Source organism: Wyeomyia smithii, chromosome 3 (assembly GCF_029784165.1).
Source record: "Wyeomyia smithii strain HCP4-BCI-WySm-NY-G18 chromosome 3, ASM2978416v1, whole genome shotgun sequence".
NCBI classification, from domain to species: Eukaryota; Metazoa; Arthropoda; class Insecta; order Diptera; family Culicidae; genus Wyeomyia; species Wyeomyia smithii.
In genome coordinates, this window is record NC_073696.1 from 263261531 (window position 1) to 263283770 (window position 22240).

A 22240-nucleotide genomic window follows, 5' to 3' on the forward strand; every position below is an offset into this window, starting at 1 on the left:
GCAAATAGACGGACTAAAGAATTGACGTCTTTCGCGTGTGTGTTTGGGATATCGGGGATTAGACCGATGCTACGATGTCGATGTCCAGGGCATTCTCGACAACCTTTGTTTTTTTTTGAGTATTGTTACAATACAGTGCTGAAATACAATTGATGTTTTTTATTGAGTATGAGAAATAATTTCCTTTGATTGCAAAGTTTTCCAAATATCGTTTTATGTAGTATGGTATTACAGAGTTCAACAGAAAAAGTTGAAACGCCCTAAGATTTGTTTTGCTCATCGTAATCGCAAATGTGTCAATAAATATGTTCGTGTGTATGTGTAACCATTCGTTAAAATTGTAGGTATAGCATTTTTGCACTTTTTAGCAGTGTGAAATGAAATGTGACGTCACAGTAGGTAATTGAAACGATTAACGATAGAGAGAAAAATGAGAAGCAAGCACAAACGTGATGAAATTTTCTGCTTATAACTGTATTTTTTAATATTCTTCCATTTAAATTTGGCTAGAAGGAAGAAATAATAAAATCCGGAGTGATTTGCGGTAAGGGTGCAACTGGCAAAAGATAAACATTGGGAAATATCAGTTTGAAAATTTGCAAGTACATTTTCAAATCGTAATTTCAAAGGAAGTGACTAACATTAACATCAATACCAAAAATCGACGTAAAATAAACCTGGCTTATAGTTCCCTAACAATACTGCATTTAATTTGTGCATTTATGGCTTTAATATGCGCTTTTCTTCTAACCTTTTTCTAATGAGCCTTAAAGCATTCTGACAACGAGATACGCCCACCTTTCTTTCGTCTTGTTTTTATTTTTTCTCCAGTTGCGCCCCTTTAAATGCGCCTCTATTTTGAAAACAAAAGTTGATTCGCCTTTTACTGTCGCCTGTTTACGAAATATTTCGCAAATAAGCCCGTTGCTTCAAAACAATGTAAAGGGCCTAATTCCAAAGTATCTTTTGTTTTGAGTAAACTGCTTTATCGCCCTTCACTTAGAGCTTGTTTTAAATAATTCTATCGATTTATACAAAAGAAAGGATTCTTGCCATGAATTTCGTAAGTCTTTTCGAAACCAATAGTGTAATAAAACCATTTGTTTACGTTTTGTTAGTTGAGCCCTAATCGCGAATCACTTCGGTAAATTAAAAAGTAATAAAGTGTAGAATTAATGAAGGAAAATGCCTTGCTTTATAAGTATATATTGCAATGAGTCCGTTTAGTTTCAAAAATTGAAAGATATTGGCAGATTTTCGAAATGGAAACAAAGTAAAAGTTACAAAGGGTTTTTTTTTTGTTTAACAAATGTTTCAGCGTTAAGTAACTACACATTGTGCTGAATTTAATACATTTTGGGTTATTTCTGCATATATTGCGTAAATTAGCAACATTTTTCGAAGATAGAACTGAATATATTGCCTACGACTATGAAGAAGAGCAGGCTGTCAAATTTGGCATTGTTAGGTTGCGAGATGTGTTTTAAGCGAAGAAACCTTCAACTGGGATGCTCCAAAAATTACTGACCAATTTTTGTTGAGTATTCAAAGATCCTGGATTGAGCTCAGAATCACCGACAAATATATTTTTAGGCTAGAAAAAGCCAAAAGAGTTTTACCATAGTTTAACCATGTTTTTAATTGTTCATATATCACAATAAAAAACATGGTTAAGTTATGATAAAACCACAGACTAACAGACATAACACTTCGAACAAATTTTCAATAAAATCATTGTTTGGAGGATTCCAGTACTTTACGTTAGTAACACTAGCACCATCTGCTGTCGTGTTCAAATTTTCAATAAAATCATCGTTTGGAGGATTCCAGTACTTTACGTTAGTAACACTAGCGCCATCTGCTGTCGTGTTCGCGCTGCGTCATGTATATCGACATCAGCGCCAGCGTTACTGCATGTGTCAAATGGGGAACTACAAAATATGTACGAGATTGCATGACAGCGCCCCAGACGACGTTTTCGCGCGATGACTGTTATTCGATTGAAAATTTGAAATGAACGTTTTTTGTGGCGATGGAGCTAGGTTCCAGTGTTACGTCTGTTAGTCTGTGATAAAACTATGTACCATAACAGCAATTTTTAAAGTTTTTAAAGGTTATTTTTTGTTGAGAATGATCTCACGTTAAGTTCAGAATCACTGAAAAATGTTTATAAAGGCTGGAAAAGGTTAAAATATAAAATGACCCCAAATAATATCAGAATCGCTAAAAAGTGTTTCTACAGGCCAGTAAAGACCAATATAGAAAATTATCTCAAAATAAGCTCTGAATCACCGAAACCTATTTCTTGGGGGTAGAAAAAACCATAATAGAAAATGATTCAAAACTAGGCTCAGAACCTCTGAAAAAGCTTCTAAAGGCTAGAAATGGTCAAAATCGAAAATGATTCCAGAATAGTTGAAAAGTGCTTCTAAACTTCAGAGAAGGCCAATACAGAAAATGATCCCGAATTGAGCTCAGAATCACCTAAAAAACTTCCAAAAGCCAGAAAAGATCAAAACAGAAAATCATTCTAAATTAAGCTCAAAATCACCGAATAGTACTTCCGAGCTTTTGCCATCCCTATACCGAACCACAAAGAATGACAATTACCTTATGTCCTGGGCTCATACTGATTTGTGCCCGCTGTCAGCTGTCAGATAAAGGTGTATGAAAAGTGGCGGTGATATGCTATCTCCACAGACTAACAGACGTAACACTGGAACCTAGCTCCATCGCCACAAAAAACGTTCAATTCAAATTTCAATCCAATAACAATCATCGCGCGAAAACGTCGTCTGAGGCGCTGTCATGCAATCTCATACATATTTTGTAGATCCCCATTCGACACATGCAGTAACGCTGGCGCTGATGTCGAAATACATGACGCAGCGCGAACACGACAGCAGATGGTGCTAGTGTTACTAACGTAAAGTACTGGAATCATCCAAACGATGATTTTATTGAAAATTTGTTTGACGTGTTATGTCTGTTAGTCTGTGCTATCTCGTTCACACATACGTTGAGATTTTTGCCCTTGAAACACGGCGCGATGCCATTGGGCTGAGTTCTTCTGAAGAACAGAAAGTGATCCCACTTTAAGCTCAAAATCACTAAAAAACTGCTTCTAAAGGCCAGGAAAAGCCAACATAGAAAATGATCCCAAATTGAGCTCAGAACCGTCGAAAAAAGCTTCTAAAGCCCAAAAAATCTGCTCAGAACTACCGAAAAACGCTTCTAAAAGACAAAAAAAGGCCAATATAGAAAATGATTCCAAATTAGGCTCAGAATTACCAGAAGTAAGTGATCTCAAATTGAGCTCAGAAGCATTGGAAAGTGTTTCTAAAGGTTGGAAAAAGTCAAAATGGAAAATGATCCCAAATGCAGTAAACCCCACTGTGACGTGAGAGATACGAAACAAAAGCCAGCCACCAAACAATACTCTCTACTGAGTAAATGATGACGTGCGATAAAGTGTGCAAGCGATACAAAATAGCTATTTAGCGAGGTCGTCTTATACGTCTTGCGGTGGTGTAACCGTAAACGCATCTGACCGGAGATTAGAAGTTGTCGGTTCGAATCCCACCTGCTGGACTATATTTTTCGTAAATTTCTAATTAACTATTTCCCCAATTAGTACATTTTTCAATCGTCAGCTCCACATTTACTGCTTGAAATAGAAATTCAAAATTACCGGAAACTCAGAATCATTGGATTTTTTTTAAAAGCTCACAAAAAAATTGAAAATGATCCCATTTTGAGCTCAGAATCGCCGAAACCATTCTAAAGGCAGGAAAAAGCTAAAATAGAAAATGGTTCAAATTTTACTCAGAATCGGGTTGGTCAGCTAAAAGAGTTTAATTTTCTGAGCAAAACGTGTTTTTTCAAAAATTTATATCATTGTCCTCCGATTTTTAAATAAAGAATAAAAATCGCTATAATGACAAATGGTATATGGGCGATTTCGAGCAGTTTTAATTCGTGGTTCAAAAATTGAAGGACAACGATAGAATTTTTATTGAAAATCACGTTTTGCTTAGAAAATGCAGCTCTTTCAGATGATATTAAAAACTTATATAGCTAAACAATCCAATTCAGGAAATGCCACAAAAAGAATCCCGAATTAGACTCATAAATGTCGCAAAGTGCTTCTAAAGGCCAATAATGATCCCAAATCAAGCTGAGAACCGTCGAAAAGCGCTTTTAAAGGATGAAAAACGCCAAAAGAAAAAAATGATTCCAAATAACGCTCTGAATGAGCAAATTTTTCTAAAGGCCAGAAAATAATATTTAAAAATACATATTATGTTCATTTGTTCATATTTTACAATCATGATTTGGTTCAAAAATATCTCCGATAACCCAAACATCAAAACAGTATTTTCGACTCGAGTATTTGGATACTTACTTGGGTGGCGAAGAAGCTTTCAAAATCAAATTCTCCGATTTTCTTTGATGTTTCGTGATTTTCCCTGATATTCACTGAAATATAACATTAATTTCCTTGATATTTTTTAGCATTCAGCACAAAACAGTGCAACGCTGATGAACGTAGATCCCAGGAAAAAAGTTATCAATCGGATTTGAAACCGAACCGTAGAGGTCCCGCCTTTTATGCTACAAAAATCAGTTTTTGCGCTAAAGAGTCGTTTAAAGAAAATCGCTTCTCGGTTAAAATTTTTTCTCCGAATATTTTCCAGTTTTCCCTGATCGAAAAAATTAATCCCTGACGTTTACTGATTTTCCATGTTTTCGCCACCCTGACAAATAATATAATATTGAAATTTTCCAAATCCAAGAAAAAAGCCAAACCGCGTCAATTTCTTTTATAAGTTAGGGTAGCGTTAACCAGCGTTAACCATACCACCATAACTATTGCGATTTATCAGCCGCTACCTTGAATTGAGCCCACTGTAATACCAATACAAGCACAAATGAATAATCCAAACAATCTGTAAACATTTAAAGCTCATTCACTGTCGACGTACCAACAAAAGGTTTTTGACAGCATAAATTGCATTTTATTGGTTGATCATTTCGCTGTGTCGTTTCTGTCGATTCGTGGCAGAGCCATAGTTTCGACAATCAAATAATTTTTATCCCTAAATTCCGGAAGACCGTCAAAGATATAAGTGAGCATTTGTTGTTTATGCAGAACATCGAAACCAATTTTGTAATTTAATGATGGCAGCAATCGTGGATCCACGGTAAGTAATCCGGAATAAAATGGTGTTCTTTGTTTACGTTTTAGCTACTAATTCAATCCTTGAACTAGAGAGTCTCATAGAAACAATCGATTTTTGCTTCCAGCAAACGCTCCCGCGAGGAAGACGGAAACGAGTTTATGCCTCTGTCCAAACGAATCAATAATCTCCACTTGAACAATAGTCAGGTCGTGGGAGGATTTCCTGGGGAACATCCAGCTGGACTGCACATGCCACTGCTGGAAGGGCATCCTCAAATGACACCCTTTGTGCACTGCAGCTCCAATAGCGGCAGTTCCGGAAGTACCTGTCATTCCATCCCTTCTGGGGGAAGTTCGCCCAGCGGTACCAGATCGTCCCACGGTCAGGAACCGTTGACGGTGAATGGCGAAATACTGGGCGAGTACTGTCCGGACCTTAGCGAGCACGAGAATCCACACTACTTCAATCGGAACAAGGAACTGTACGAGCTGTACGTTGAGCGAATGCGGAGAATGCAGTGAAGAGTGTAGTCATGTAAGGAACATCAGCCCTTGTGAAGTTATTATTATTTTCTACGATTTATCTGCCTAATCTGCACAGCTCAGTCAGTAAGAATTTTAGTGCGCTTCTTGGGCAAAATAATTAAAACAAAAGGGTAATCATTTCTTTTTTACATTTTGATTAGTGTTCTAAATTCAATGGAATGGAATTTCGAATCAAATTGAGCTTGACTAAGATGTAGAAAAGAGATGAATGATGCGTGAAGGTGGGTTCCACCTTCCATTTGGTGATCAGTGAACAGGCAGGCCCACGGTTAAACCTGAATTGAATTATATATTGCTATTTATATTGCCATTTTATCTTTATGTACACTACTAAACTATATATTTGTATTGCAGACCTTGAATAAATTGCGTTCAGTGCAAAGTTTAAATGGTGTTTTTGTTAACTTACTCCTTATTTAGACCTCTAAATAGTTATCGATATCGGAACGTAAAGTTCGGCTTTTGGTGCAATTTTTCTGGTAGGAAATCGATACCTAGGACCGATACGAGCCACCAAAGACCGTTTTACTTTTTGTTGGATTTTAATTTTTGTACACAACAAATTTGGCATCTACAAGTTTTTGCAACATAAAACAATTTTTTGTTATTCCGACAGATTAACAGATCTTAGAAAAACATCAATATTGTAACGTTTTATGAGTTACATGAGATTCGCTACCTTCATGGTAAAAAAAATCGCACAAAAAAATCATAATGAGAAATGTATCGGAAAGTCTTCAAGATCGGTCGTACGCTACGTATTTACGCGATGCAGACGTAGATTTACTGACTATAGTAAATTATATTGTCTAATAAATTTGTAATGCACAATCGTTCAACTGAAGTTAGTGACTTGTTGAATTTTACCCTCTAATAATAATGGTGGCGTACGATCGCCTTTTGTTTACGCTTCGATTAGACATATATAATAGATTATTATATTCGCAACTGTCACTAGTGATTCTGTGCAGTGGGCTTGCTTCATATATATCATGTTCAGATTAAATTGAGTTCAGATTAGCTTACATCTTGGAATCAGTAGAAATCATCGCACCTAACATGAGAACGGATGCGGCCAACGGCGTTAAATGTGTAGTGTCACACTATGTTCATAACATTTAGGGCGATCGAATGATCTGCTCGTAGGCAGCGAATATGATTGCGGCCACCTCCACGGAACGTGTCTTGAGACTAAGTGTGGCGTCGGGACTTCCGGGCGATAGTTTCAGCTCGAGTAGAACCCAAATGTTGTTTGTTAGCTTCAGTGATTGGTAAAGCATATCCTGACCTTCGACATTGCGCTTAGCAATGGTGAACACATTGTTCGCGGTCATCTTCGCGGCAACTGTGTCTGCGGTGCCACTGATTCCGTGTAGATTGTACTGAATCTCGTTGGCGGCGGGAATTTCCTTCCAGGTGGTCAAGAACACACGTTTATCCAGCTGACCGTCTTCGACGAAGAGCGCGTTACCGTGGACCAGGCAAGCGAAGTAGAAAATGTCCACGTTGTTTTTGATGGCAACCTGCAGATTGTTCAGTGGTTCCATTCGCTGCACAGGGCCGGTTGTGCCGAGTGCTAGGGAAGTTTCAGCTGACTGTGATGGTTGCAGAGGGGCCACTTGCAGGGGAGCACCCGGGACTAAACCGAAACTGTTTTTGTTCAGTTGAATAGCGAAACCGGTCATTGCTTGCATTGCTTTGTTGGTGAAAGTCATGTCCATATAAACTTGGCCCGAACGGCGAGAGAAAGTGCCCTGAATTTCCAGTCCTTTACCCTTGTCGGCGGGTAGCCAAACGATTTTCGGGATTCCGATCATGTTTGTTGAGGCAGCGGGACCGATTCCGAAGATGTCTCCCAGTAAACCACCAGCGCCTGCAGTAGCCGCTGCTGTGTTGTTTGTCGTTTCAGCAGCTGGATTTCCCCCTCCCAACAGGATATCCAATCCACCACCGAGAAGGTCAACGTTACTAGTGTTGGCGGCTGGCACCGACGGTGCAGCAGGTGCTCCGATATCCATTGATAGCAGATCACCGATGAGAGATTCCTGATTTGGAATAACTGTTGCTTCTGGAACTGCTTCCTCGCCAGCGGCGGAAGCCGAACGATTCGGTAGACTCTTGCGAACTCCGGCACCTCGCCCCTCAACGAATGCCGTTGGTGGTTTGTGATAGACACTTGCCAATGAACTGATGTGGCAGATCAACTCATCCAACAGAGTAGGCTCCAGTAGATCAGTTTCCTCTGAAATGAGAGGCTTATCCGCTAGTACTACCTCCTTTGCAGCAGCTGGATCAGTGGATAGCAGACGCCAGTAAATGAAGCCACGATCGCGAAGATCCGGATTGTCGGAATCTTGTGTAGCCAGCGAGAGAACATGTTGGACCAGCTCTTGGGTGTCCGCCGGGCGCTTGAGGAATAGTTTCACTACCGCTGTGAGCAGCTGCAGTTGAACTTGTGCGTTTTCATCCTGAAAACCTTCCAGGAAGCTATCGAGCAGTTCATCCGCATTGTCAATTCGTTCAGCATATTCGCCGATAATCCAAACCATGGAAGCACGGGCTTCCGGCTCATCCAGAGTGTCCAAATTTTCGCACAATGTACTGATAATACTCTCATACTTGTTAGGATACTTACGGAAGATGTCTTTGATGACGACAATGGCTTCCTGTACGACGTAGTTTACCTTGGTTTGGATTAGATCTAGCAGAGTCGAGACACAACGCTCGGCTGAGGGTTCCACTTTGATAGCGCAACGTCCGATAGCACGGACCGCCTTGCGTACGAAGTCCACATCCACTTCCGTGGCGTATTCCTTGAGTTCGCTCAACACCTGGGCGATGTTGCTCTGGTTAGCCAATCGTATCATAATGTCCAGCTTCTCCAGCTTCACGTAGATGGGATCGTTATATTTAACGAAGAAAACCTTCATCTCATGTTTCAGAATGTCCGGTCGCTTTTGGACGATCAGATTGATGTTCCTAAGGGCAACATATTGAACCTCCGGTTCAGAGCTGAGCAAAGTTACCAGCGGTGGAGCGAGCTTCTTGGTAAGCATCGCACAAAAATCGCTATCGGAGGCTAGAATTTCCAGCAACTTCATTAGCACTTTGATGGCACTCAGTACAACTGCGGCGTTGGCGTGGGCTAGCCGAGGAGTGATTCGCTCGCATATAGACTGAGCTTCACGCTCGTCCTTGGGTGTGTAGTTTGCCAATGAATCCAGTATAAAAACTTGTCCCCACTCGGTGCATTCGTTCAGCGCGGTGAGAAGCTTGTTAATCGTAGCGGAATTCATTTCGACCAGAGGCTGACCATTTGCCGAAGCTTCGTTGATTTCGCTCAGAGCGGCTACAGCGTTGGCAACCACCATCGGATTTGAATCGGACAAAAGATCCTTCAGCTGATCCAGGAAGCCTTGATCCTCCACCTGGAATGGGGAAACGTTCTGTGAATTAATTGAAGGTATATAAGCATTTTTTACGAACTCCCATACAGTCTAGGTACGAGCTTACCATCGAACTAGAGATGTCGTACAGTTTGGCCACGCACACGGCCGCCGTCTTGCGTACGTAGGGGTCTTCGTCCTTCAAGCATTTGCGCAACGGTTCGCACAGATACTCGGTAATCTTGTCCACCCGGATGCAGCCCATCGTGCGAACGGCCAGCGCTCGGATCAACGGGTTGGTGTCTTCGCAGTCCTGTAATGCATCGAAACGAGACGAGGATGGAGAACGGGATGAAAAATCTAGCTTACAGAAGCGGGGCAAGCGGGCAAACATTTTTTCTGCTAAGTAGGTTCTGTAGGTATATTTATATATAAGCCCAACAAGCTTCTAACAAACCCTAAGATAGGAACGGTGGAACTTGGAAGGGTATAACTTTATTATACAGACGCTGATTATTTGACAAATAAATTAAAAAAGTGGTAAAAAATCAAAACCAACTTACAACCGAAGCAATATTTACAGACGAAACAAAACAAATGTTTGCGGCATGCTGAAAGCATATCGATATAAAGTACAACAATCTTTTTGACTACATCAGACAGACTACGTTCTTCATGCAGACTACGGTTCTATCAGCTAAGTGATTTTCCAATTCTCAACATACCAGTAATGCTTCAGTAACGGACGGGAATTTGGTTTAACATAAGCTAGTTGTTTTACTTTTTTGTTTTCGGTTAAACTCTGTACATACACGTTCCTGTCCTAACCATTATTTACAGCGAAGCTGGAAGCTTGCGAACATGAACTGTACTGCGCTGACACTAGTGTCAGCGAAAATCGTAAGAGGAAGGAAGGGTACGCGCAGCGACCCTCAGCTTGGACACAAAAAACGAACTTATTACTTCGTAAAGCGCACTTGAAGGTCAAGTCTAACAAGTTTAAGGACAAATTAATTGACGAAACGATAGATGGTAAAAAACACTAACATCGAAACGAAGATTAGAACAAGAAATGAAATAAAAAGAACAGGAACGAAACACGGATTCTGGGGGAGGTGAAGGCTAGAACTCTTCAACTACGGAGAGTATTGATAGGCTATCAAAGAGGTTCAAACTGAGCGGAGGTAAAGAAAAGTGCTAAAAAAACTGCTGCAATAGATTGGGTTTTGGCGTTTGATCATTACCTTGACGAGTTGAGAATGTGGCAAATCCTTACACAGTTTACATGAGTTATTATAATTTGAAGTTTTGTTTTTATTTTATATTAGTATTTAAGAGGCAATGTAACGATAGGAATGGTTGAAACGGTAAAAATAGTGACAGCTGATGTAAACATAAAGTAAAAAAAAAAAAAATACAACAAGAAATAAGAACAAATGAGAAACGATGTAAGCGACTAATTGAACGAAGGATATAAACAGTCGAGACATGATCGAGCAAACATATTGTTAAGTAAGGAACTGGTAAAAAACGGACACAGTTGTTGGTGCTAGTTAGTAAAGTATTGCGTGTTGGAAAACAGAAACACACCAAACTCGAACTTACTGACATTAAGCGAATCGAGCGAATAAGGGGGGTAACAACGAATAACTTAATTTAGCGAAACTATTGTGAATATTTAAATTGCCACACCTTTCGAGTAGCATTTCATTAGAGAATATAGAGTTCTTTGAAGTGTCTGCATTATGCATAATACTATGAACAATTTTTTTTCGGAAAAACATTTTTAAATCTTATATTTTTATATATTGAGCTTATCGATTCAAAAATGAGCATCCAATGACTCATTTTCTTGTACACGATTTTTGTATTCAGAACCACCAGGCAAAAACTGGACTTCCAATCCAACTGTCTCTCACGGTGGCCTAAAGACTTTGTGCAGTTTTCACCTAGTCTGTACACTTAGCGCGCTTTACTTTATATTTTTCTCAAAAAATCATATTCTTATTTCAGTTCTAGGATCATATGAATTGTTTTAAAATCCTAGTAAAACCTGATGTTTCTACAGGAAATACATTTCGAAACTTATAGTGGCTGCAGACCTAATCAACTATTCATCATGTTATTAGACCTATTAAGAGAGTATAACTGAAAAAATCTGAAATAAAGTTTTTCGGTGTAGCTGGTGAATCTGATTTTTTTTCGGTGCACTGAAACAGTCATTACTTCATTAGGATCCGGGTCCGGACAATTTTTCTGCCTGCTGTGGAAAATTACATACAGATGTTGAATGCTGGATAAGCTTTTATTATAATAAAATATACACTACCCGTCATAAGTTTGGAATCGCTTTACTGAGTATTGCAACACCCAGTTTGAATATTGCAACACCCCGAAAAGTTTAACATCACTTGGTATGAGCGGATTAATGTAACTCTACCTCTTGATTCTGGCAATCTAGAGAGTTGGGGTCTTCAGTAAAGTTGCTCAGGAGGTCAAGAACTTGTGATTGGAGGAGAGTATAGTTCGGAATTCAGCCACAACACAGTGCTAGTGTGCATGTAGTTCTGAGCGTTTCGAATTTAGTTTAGCTCAACAATCACATCATTTACACTGATTGTTTACACATGACAAAGTGAAACCAATTTGAATGTTGACAATTTGATCACCACACACAATACGTAGGCTTGTGTGTGTTAATCCTAAAGAAGTGCTTTCATTTGAGGAGGTTATAACATATAGCAAGCGACTGTGTTGGTATATTGACAGTTTGATCAGCAACATACACAACCCCTTTTACAATAGAGAAAATTGACGATATCGCGACTAAATTGATTACCTCAGCTGCAAACAGTTGCAGTAGATTTGCCTCTGATCCGATATTGAAAACTTTGAACACCACAGGGGGCATTTCGTATTACCTTCCGCTACAAGCTGAAGACCGAACACGCAACGCCGTCGGCTTACATGCAAGACGAGTGGTTCTGACTTCAGTACATCCAGACGAGCAGACACCCGAAATGTATACACGAAGTCAAAAACGCTCTCCCTTGTGGTTGGCGAAGTTGTCGAAGTCGTATTTCAATTAGGACACTGGGTGTTTTTGATTTGTGTTGACACTGAATTGTAATGGAAATAGCCTCAATGGAATAGTTCGGAACACACATACGGCGTTATACTGTGTTTCGACGTGCTTGACCACACCTGGTGGGACTAGCCGGAGACCGTTACTTTCTGGGTAGTAAAATTCGCAACCCCCCAGCAGGTCGGAATCGTGAGATTAGTTGAGTTCAAAATACGAAAAATTGTGTGCCCACTAGCGCCACGTAGCGGTAAAATTTCACACTTAATTGGCCACCATACAGTTGCCTTTGACCTTCTGAACAAGTTTGCTGAAAACCGCAACTTTCTAGGTAGTCAAAAACACGAGATATCCGCCTATTCCAGGTGATGCTGAATTTTTCGGGAGGTGTTGCAATATTCAAACTGTGTGTTGCAATACTCAGTAAAGCGATTCCAAACTTATGACGGCTAGTGTATACGGTTATTAAAAAAAAGCTTGATACGAGTTTCAAGTAACGAATATGCTATGCATATATTCAAGCAAGTCTTGTGCGGTCGAAGTACAAGTTGGAATACTCAGTGGTACCTAAGATAGTAACGCTTACGGCGATTGCACCGTAACAATCCTTCTTCTCCATCGATCATTCCTATTTGGCTTTGAATCCAAAGGTTAAGTGAACATGTCCGCTAATTGGTATTGAGTTGCTACTTGTCCGATCCTCAATAGTTCATTCGCAATGTGGTCACGCAGGAAAGTGCTTGATATTAATATGAATGCTTAATTCTTCTTCTTCAGTTCTAAGTCCTGTTATACTACAGAAAAACCTACAGAAAAACACGCGGTCTGATACGTAGCATTATGTACAGACAGCAACATTCCTTTATTGTATGCCGACATTTGGAGCCCCATAACAACTTTTCAATGGTTGTAGCTTGTACACATACAAGTTCCGTCTTTGTTGAGGTCCGGTTCGACTTCTAAGAAATGAATGGATTCCCTACAATCAAGCATGGTGAAATTGGCATCAGTTGCTTTTTTAGTTCGATAATTGACATATGCCATTAATTTGTATTGCGCCGTGTCAAATAAATGCTATGTGAACAAAAAAAATTGACATATGCCTTCTACCAACAATAAGCAGGTGATTTACATAGTGGACAATGTAGATATCGTCTCCCGGATGAACTCTTGTGTACAGGTAGTTATCGTGCATTGATCTTTAAAAGCCTAGATCTAACAGTTCCTGGTTGAACTTCTCGTTACAATAATAACGGGGAAACTGTTTTAGTCCGTAGAAAGATTTGGTGATTTGACTCCATCCGGAATTGCCATGGAAATTTGCTTACCTTACCGTTCAGACGAGAGCCGTGGTGGCTAGTGCTGTTTCAAAAAGTTGTCGTCATGTTGCTCGGTTTTGGACTGTGTTTCGCCAGTTCCCAAGGCATCTCATCACCCGCAAGCAGCGTTGCCACTAAGTTTTGAATAAAATCTGGCAAAACGAAAATAAAAAGTCTGGCAAAAATCTGTCTCTCATTTTTGGGTAAAATTCCTGGCAGAATTGAAAGTGATGACCTTTTTTTTGCTCTCGCCGGGTGTAGGTAGGTAAAGGCCAGGCACAGCCCATCTCGCAGTTATGACCTTTTTGCGAGACGACGCGGATGAAATCTGGCAAATATCTGGCTCATTTACAAATATCTGGCAGATTCTGAGGTTTATCTGTTTGTCTGGCGCGCAAACAAAAATCTGGCAAAATCCAGATTTATCTGGCACAATGGCAACGCTGTCCGCAAGTCTCCTCCGATATGGTCGAGCCATCGTGCACGCTGCGCACCTTTATTTCTGGTGCCGACAGGGTTGCTGAAGAGGCGTGATTTCACAGGGTTGTCGTCCGGCATTCTTACGACGTGACTGGCCCACCGCAACCTATTGACTTTCGTCAGGTGTGCATTGGAGTTCTCTCCAAGCAGCGCGTTCAGCTCATGGTTCATGCGTCGTCGTCAATCTGTACTCCACCGTAGATTGTCCGCAGCACCTTCCGATCGAAAACTAAAAAGGCGTTAAGGTCCTCCGCGAGAAGCGTTGTTGTCTCGATTCCGTAGAGGACTACCGATCTTATCAGGGTTTTGTACAGCGTCAATTTTGTGCGTTGTTGCACTCGACTCAATCGAAGTGTCTTTTGAAGTGATAAGTGGGCACAATTTCCAGCGTGGATGCGTCCCTGGATCTCGTTGCTGGTGTTATTGTCATCGGTCACTAGTGACCCCAAATCTTGAACTCGTCGACCACCTCAAGCTCATCGCCGTCTACAGAGACTTGAGTTGAGAGGCTGAAGTTGTTCTCCTTGAAACGACGCATTTATTCGCAGTCCGATTCGTCTGGCTTCGGTTCTCAGTCGGGCGTAAGTTTCCTCCGCCGTCGTAAAGTTACGTGTTATGATGCCAAAGTCATCCGCAAAGCTCAGAGCTGAACAAACCTTGTGAAAATCGTGCTCCTCATGTCGATGCCCGCCTTCTGGATCACATCCCCAAAGGTGATGTTAAACAGGAAAGTCCATCGCCTTGTCTTAACCCTCTGCGTGATTCAAGTGGACTCGAGAGTATCCCCGAAACACGCACGTAGTACATCACTTGCGCCATGGTTGCCTTGCAAAGTCGAGTCAGTTTATTTGAAAATCCGTAGTCGTGCATGATCTGCCATAGCTGTTCTCGATCGACTGTATCATAGGCCGCCGTGAAGTCGATGAAGATGTTATGTGTGGGCATGTTGTACTCGCGACATTTCTGTAAGATCTGTCGGATAGACGACGGAACAGGATCTGTGAGTTTTTCGTAGACGGCATTGATAAGCGAAATACCGCGATAGTTGCGGCACTCCAGCTTGTCGTTCTTCTTGTAGATGGGGCAGACGACTCCCTTCATCTACTCGTCTGGCAGTTTCTCCTCCTACCAAATCCTGGAAATGACTAATAGCAGCGCTCTAGCCAGCGCCTCTCTCCCATGTTTAAAGAGCTCGCTTGGCAGTCCGTCTTTGTCTGCGGCTTTGTTGTTGTTCATCTGCTGCTGGTGCTCCTAGGTCAGTTCCTGCTCCGCTCCTGTTTACTGTATCACCATTCAGGTGTCCATCGAAGTACTCCATCCACATGTCGACCTCCTCGCTGGCGTCCGTGAGAAGGTTCCCATCTGCGTCGTTGTACATGTGGACTGCGGCACATGGCCTCTGCGAGACTGGTTTACATTCTCATAAAACTTCCGCGTATCAGTGGCGCGGTACAGCTGCTCCAGCTCCTCATGTTCACGATCTTCTTGCTGACACTTCTTTCGTCTGAGATCGTGGCCATTTCGTTCTGTGCCCGTTTGTAATTGGTCTTGTTCTCTCTCGGTTACCTGCTCAAGTATATTGCCCAGGTCCGGTTCTTCTCGTTCACCGCTGCCTCGCACTTCCTGTCATACCAGTCGTTTCTGCCCCTCGGTGCTTCCACTCCTAGTGTCGCCGTTACGGTCTCCCCGAAAGCTGTGCGAATGCCCCAGCCGTCCTCGAGAGGCGATGCCCCAAGCCTCTTGGCCGTGAGTAGTACCGCTTCGAGCCATTGTGCGTATTTCTCCGCAGTCTGAGGGTTCCGGAGCTGCTTGATTTTAAGCCGCGGAGTTCGGCAACTAAGTAGTAGTCCGTGCCAATATCTGCACCGGCTTGTATATGTCTTCCCTGCCGATCTGAGCGTTCATGTCCCCGATGACGATCTTAATGTCTCTACGCGAGCAGCTATCGTAGAGTTTCTCCAACGGTGCGTAAAACGCTTCTTCCCCCCTTTTACCTTTTATTTTTTACAAACACAACCTGTCGCTGATCGCCTGCCACTTGATCACACGACACTGTACCCTGCCCAGCACTATAACGGCCCTGCGGCCACAAATCCTCCGTACCTTCTCTCCTTTCCGGCAAAGCTCCTGGGGCGCAAAGATCTCCAGCAGAATCCGGTTGTCACCCGGGGTGTTCAGCGATCTACAGTTCCATGTACCGAACTTCCAATCGTCGTTCCTATTTCGTCGCCTAGGTCGTTACCGATTGTTTCGGTTCGTATTCAATTCTCGGTTGTTCATAGTATTTTATTTTTCGGCATGCTGCCTTACTAGTGCTGTGGATGCCTAGTCTCGCGACGAGGCTAGTGGGACACCACATTCATAATTCAACCTTCCGAAATTACCATGGAAATTGTTTCCTTCAGTACTTCATGCAGGAAAGTTGTTTTTACGTCTGCGCTCCCGTCTGCTATGTCTTTACAATTGGGTTGTTTAGCTATATCAGTTTTTTATATCATCTAAAAAAGCTGCATTTTCTGAGCAAAACGTGATTTTCAAAAACTTTCTATCGTTGTCCTTAAATTCTTAAACCACGGATTAAAACTGCTCAAAATCTGCACGAAATCGCTACAATGACAGTTCGCCCATGTAGCAACTGTCATTGTAGCGATTTAGAGTGATGTTTAATTCTTCATTTGAAAATCGAAGAACAATGATATCCGCTCTTCATGCGTAGCCGCGGCAGTTGTTTTCGGATGAGAGTCTGATTAGCAACTGATTTCTTCGCATACGTTGCCTACAAACCCTCGCACATTAGCTTTGTCGTTGTCTTCTCCCGGACGACCTCTAGACAGGCATCCGTCAGGAAGCGCACCAACAGTCCTTCTTCAACAATTTGGACCTCCCAGCTCCTGCTTCTGGAAGCATTTCTGAGAAACCTGTCGCTTTCAGGAATAGCTCCAGTTTTCGTATACGCTGACGTTTCTACAAAACTGCATTATTCCGTGGGCCAGGTCCTTCTGTGTGGTGCCCCGATCCTGTTGAGGAATCTTAAATTTTGTGTGGTACAAGTTTAAATTGTTTGTGAGGAAAAAGTAACACTCAGGCTGAGTGACTCAGCTATGTTAGTAATGCTAACGGCTACGTTAACATAAAAATTCAAAATTTTTAAATTTTTACTGGTAATTTACATATTTACTTTAATCTTGTGGAGTCGAGAGGGAACAAATATTTTTTTTTAATAAATCTCTTTCAGATCATCCTCACGCAAGAATTTGGTAATATATTCACGTATACCATTTTTTGGAAGTCCAAAAAGAGTACTAATGTAAAAATATAACAGCCCTAATTATTCCTGCAATGTACACACAATCTTGAACTTGAGTCTTGAATCAATCATCAGTTGAAAGCGCACGCCAATATTCATACAGCTGTTTGATTGTGTCGTTGGGTCGAACCCATCAAACGACTTGAATAGATCGTTTACTAGTGCCCATGAGAATCATTTAACGCCATACTACGCTTTGACTATTAATTAATTTTAATTATAGCAATCTAAATTGATTTGCTGCTGCAAGCAGCAACAAGCGCCCCTATGCGTTACAGAACAAAACCGTTGCCAAAACGTAACGCTGTGTGCGCCTAGTGCTGTGTGAAACAGATGCACGAATATATTAGACGTGTGTCACGCCAGACCGCCTGGCGGTGCAGATGAATATTTCTTGGCACCATTCCCTAAAGGTTATTCGACGTAGGAGATTATTTATTTTCGAGACAAGAAATTAAAGAAAAACTCGACTCGGCTCGGTGAAATGATAACAAATAAACTGAGCTAAAACGAGCTAAACTGGCCTATCATCTATGCAAAATAGAAATCAAAGATAGCGAAGAGGAAAACTGAACCAACAGAGATTAATAGATCGATGATTGTAAAAATAAATCGAAAATCTTAGTGAACGCCAAATGTGAGTTATTTTGGCGGAACGGGAACTAGCGTGGAACAGCGTGGTGCTTACCTTAACAAACGTGTTAACAGCCATGATGGCCATGTCCGGTTGGGATTTGGCGTAGTTCATCAGATACAGATAGACAAGCTTCTTCAGCTCCAGATTATCCGTCTGCATGCAGTTGACGACGTCTGGGAACAGTGCCGAAACGTCCTTGCCAACCGTCATGCTGGCAATGACCTAGAAAATAACAGAATATATAATGCATCACCGATAAAAAAATTCTTTGCTTACCTTTTTGACTGCTTCCTTTTTCTTCTCTTTCTTGTCATTGTTCAACTCAGATTTGAGCTCGAAAATTTCACCCTTTTTGGTGGTGGTAAAATACTTCGAATCAGTCATCCCTGGCGAATCGAAAATACGAAGTCTAGGAAATAAAAGAAACAAATCGAAACGAAATCAATGTTCAAATAGAATTTCTCACAATTTTGAAAATATTCACTGTATGGGAGCGATTGGAATCATCGTCATGTTCTATAACTTTTTAGAATTGTAACACCAAACAGAGAATGGGCAAGGTTTCAGTCTCTTGCTGCTGCAGCAGAGAAAACTGCACTCTATCGATGAGCGGACAAATGAAGACTAGGCTGGGACTCGCGTGTGAACAGGAAAATTTCGTGCGACTGCGAGTAACGCGTTTTTGCGGTTGACATAGAAAAAAAGCGAAGAGAGAATACACTAACAGCAATTTCGCAGGGAACTACGGCACTAGAAGCATGACGAATGTTTTGATTCTGTGTACAAAAAAGTACACCGACCAGCAGCGTGATACTGCTGCATTTTGCAGTGCATAATATTGTGGGGTCTGAAGACGAGAGCAAGTGTGCTGCGAGAGAGCTCGGGTAGAGGAACCGAGAGAAAAGTTAAGTATCGATTAAATGGAAGAAGGTTGCCAGACCTTAAGAATTGAATAGGGGATGAAAATGATAGTAGAAAATCCACTTCTTACTTGTGCCAATTGGCAGTTATGGGTTAGATATCGAAAATGATACTTATCTAACAAGGTTTTAATACCTTATTGATAAACAGTGACATCACACCTTGTTTTAGACTGTGGTTTTGAAAGGAACTGATAATGAAACGAATCTAGCCAACCTTCGCATTAAACAGATAACTGTTAATTAATCTATTTGATTTTTTTAAAATGACAAGTCTTGTATTCTAGTTTACGAACACAAACTGAAGCATTCCCATTTAAAATGTTGTCTTCATTAAAGAACAAATACAAGAAATAGTTTTGATAAAACAATAGACTAAATATACACGAATTGAATCATTGCAATTTTTGAGTAATGCTAATGACACAGCGAACACAATGTTAAATAAAAATAATTATTTAATTAAATATAAATTTTCGGTGTTGTGCTAAATAAAGTTGATTTATAAGTCACTAAAACGCCCAAGATTCACAGCAATGTATTAACATCAACACAGTAGATAAGCACAACATAACAAGCAATAATCGTGGGAGGACCAAAACATTCAGCTGCAATCACAATGCCAGCTAGCACCAACCACCCACTGATGACGGTTCACGATACGCTCACACTTCAATGATGATGTGGTTAGGCGAAAAATCGATTTGCACTCTGCTCGGGTATCAACGGGCCAAATGTTTTACACGTTTTTCGTCGCAAATATTACAATTTCTCGGCAGAATTTACGCAACCTCAACGCAGTTTCACTTCTAAAAACGTTTGATGATGTTTTGACTCACTTTTGATAAGTTTTAACAGCAATAAATTCTACTTTTGACGAAACTAAAATACGCCCGTCAACTTTTTTGTGTCACCACTTTTCGTTTCGTTGCGTCTGTGTTGGTGGTTTCGGTTTTGACAGACTGATGGTTTGGCTGACGGGGGGTCCATTACTGAAGAGAGCACACTGAAACAATAAGAATGTGAGAAGGTGTCAAAACATTCTTCTCATTGAAGATAGTTATATATATCACTGGCCTGAATGTCAATGTGATTGAATTGATGAATCTTATTATTTTCCCCCATAATTTCTATACGTTCAAGTTTGAAAACCAGTATGAAGGGCTTAAATTCTTTCATCTGTTACATCAACAGAGCCGTAGCTATTCTGTTTTGCGTGGCACAGAAATTTCACTGACGTTTTTTGTTGAAGAAGTGATTTGAAAGTAATACATTTAGCATAATATGTGAATAGTTGAAGTAATCGCTTTATTTATAAGAATTAGAAAAATTCGCTAGGGACAATACAAGCGCGTGTTCGCGGTAGATTGATATGCCAATTTATCTTCAAAATCTTTGAAAAGAGCTTTTTTGCATTTCATCAAAATTATACTCGATTTAAGTGATAAATATACTAGAAAGTAAGCATGAAAGGACTGGGAGTAAAACTGGTTTTATTTGGTTAAGTCCAGAACAGCTAAGAGGTGTCTAAATCCTTATAGCTTTAGCTACCTGTAATTGGGTTGTTTAGTTATACCAGTTTTTATATATCTGATTTTTATGTATCAGCTAAAAGAGGATCATTTTCTGAGCAAACCGTGATTTTTTAAAAAAATGTTTATAGTTCTAGATAAACATTTCAAAAGGTCCTATCTGCTTTCATCGTTTTTTCGAAGCGTCTCTTCATTTTGGTAATGGTTCACTTTTAGTAACTCTCCCAAGAGTGGTTTCCGTTCAGAAGGCTAGAGTGATCCCTCCGCCACAGACAAACAGACGTGCCTCTTTGAAGAAAAATCCTGAAAAATCTTCGTCCTTATTCGAAACGTTACACTCATGCGCCACCGTGTGCTTAAATCAACACAAGCGGCATTGTCATTTAAGGCATTTCGAGCAGTTTTTTATTCTTTATTTGAAAATCGAAGGTGAACTATGATTTTGATTTTGAAAATTACGTTCTGCTCAAAAAACGCATCTTTTTCAAATGATATATAAAAAGTGGTATAGCTTCAGGACCCAATTGGGTTGCTTAGCTGTATCTGGGTAACTGCTCGAAATCTATTGAATGACAGTTTATCCATGTACCAACTGTCATTCAACAGATCCCGAGTGATTTATATTCTTCATTTAAAAATCGAAGGATAACGATATATTTTCGTTAAAAATCACGTTTTGCTCCTAAAAATTACACGCTTTTAGCGGATATGTATAAATCAGAAATCCATATACAGCTAAACAATCAATGCTCAAGCTAGTGATCAAATTTATTGACTGTTTTGGAATTTTCGAACTGTTTGCATTTTTAACATATTTGAAACTTTGAATATTGTTTACCACTTTTCCCAATTTTGCCATTATTGACATTGTTTATGTTTTAAATAACTCCCAGACGGTCTCGAGGTACGACGCTTAACAAGCCAGTCGTCGAGAGTTCGAGTCTCGGCTCGAGAGAGACTGTTAGTGTCAGTAGGATCGTAGCGCTAGCCCCGCAATTGTCCTGTACAAGAAACAGTTGGCTGCGAAGTCTGTGAATAAATAAAAAAAGAAAGTCGAGTTCCGAATCGGAATGTTGCACCAAGGCTTTGCTTTTTTCATGTTTTTAATAATTTGAGTTTAAAACTATGATTATTTAAGACGTACTTTGATTTTTCTCTTAAGGATGCCCCTAGCCATTACCAAAACGCGTCAACTTACGTGATAGTGTCGTATAGAAATTGCTCGACGGGTTCGCCGCTTTAGCGTTGTTACAAGGCAACTCATTTAAGTCTTTACGAGGCAACTCATTTGAGTCTCTGAAAAAAACGGTAATGGCTAGGGACACCAACATTTACAATTTTTTGACGGTTCGAGCTTTTGGAGTGCACCTGTCTGGTTAACACAGGTCTTTCTATTCTTTCAAAAATTACAAAACACATAACAATATTCACATTTCATGGTGTAATATAAAGAGGATACCTAATTTATAATAGATACACAGTTTTTGTTGAACAAAGATTGTACAAGTCCTAACGCATGTAATTTGTTTTTTTTTGTATTAGAGGTGATTAATTTTTCGATGGATTGCAAAATTATGCACCACCCTATTCTCCGAAAAAAAGCTCATCGCCAAGCTTTTTTCTACGGTTGTGTTGGTTGCTACCGTTGTCTCCCACGTGAACAGCCATCCACCCACCCACATCGATGATGTTAGAAGGACACCCGCATGGAGCCATGGCGACTGAGATGAGAACGTCATTTTCTCACCCGACTTCGACGCGGGGAGCGCAAACATTGCTCGCAGTATCTTGAATTTCGTGTCCCGCTTTGCAGCGCGCAAGCTGCGAATCTTTGTGTTCCACCAACTGG

The 22240-nt window shown here is 40.6% G+C and overlaps 2 protein-coding genes across 6 annotated transcripts; one reads left to right on the forward strand and one right to left on the reverse strand.

The window, feature by feature from the left end:
• Nucleotides 1-4967: 4967 nt before the first annotated feature.
• Nucleotides 4968-6117, forward strand: LOC129726903 (uncharacterized). The gene is made up of 2 exons (XM_055684128.1): nt 4968-5204; nt 5308-6117. Exons 1-2 carry the CDS (start codon nt 5179-5181, stop codon nt 5702-5704), a joined length of 423 nt encoding a protein of 140 aa, XP_055540103.1. The 5' UTR covers nt 4968-5178; the 3' UTR covers nt 5705-6117.
• Nucleotides 6118-6506: 389 nt separating this feature from the next.
• LOC129726902 (AP-2 complex subunit beta) lies at nt 6507-19833 on the reverse strand. Of its 5 annotated transcripts, none has more exons than XM_055684127.1 (6): nt 19699-19833; nt 18216-18348; nt 17991-18161; nt 10359-10385; nt 9242-9427; nt 6507-9174 (listed from the first exon to the last, which is right to left on the reverse strand). In XM_055684127.1, the coding sequence occupies exons 2-6, from the start codon at nt 18321-18323 to the stop codon at nt 6847-6849; spliced, it is 2820 nt and encodes a 939-aa protein (XP_055540102.1). In that variant the 5' UTR covers nt 18324-18348; nt 19699-19833; the 3' UTR covers nt 6507-6846. The 5 variants fall into 5 exon arrangements, with proteins under 5 accessions (XP_055540102.1, XP_055540098.1, XP_055540097.1 ...); XM_055684123.1 differs by lacking the exon at nt 19699-19833 and adding an exon at nt 18424-18581 and having other exon boundaries at nt 6507-9156; XM_055684122.1 differs by lacking the exon at nt 19699-19833 and adding an exon at nt 18424-18581.
• Nucleotides 19834-22240: the final 2407 nt, after the last annotated feature.

Bases quoted from the DNA above. Each gene is read 5' to 3' on its own strand.
- LOC129726903 (XM_055684128.1), top strand. From the start codon at position 5,179: ATGATGGCAGCAATCGTGGATCCACG. The intron at 5,205-5,307 runs GTAAGTAATCCG...TTTTGCTTCCAG, and splicing joins GCAGCAATCGTGGATCCACG to CAAACGCTCCCGCGAGGAAG.
- LOC129726902 (XM_055684122.1), bottom strand. From the start codon at position 18,452: ATGACGATGATTCCAATCGCTCCCATACA. The intron at 18,349-18,423 runs GTGAATATTTTC...TTTATTTCCTAG, and splicing joins ATTCCAATCGCTCCCATACA to ACTTCGTATTTTCGATTCGC. The intron at 10,386-17,990 runs GTAAGCACCACG...AAACTGTGTAAG, and splicing joins CTGTTAACACGTTTGTTAAG to GATTTGCCACATTCTCAACT.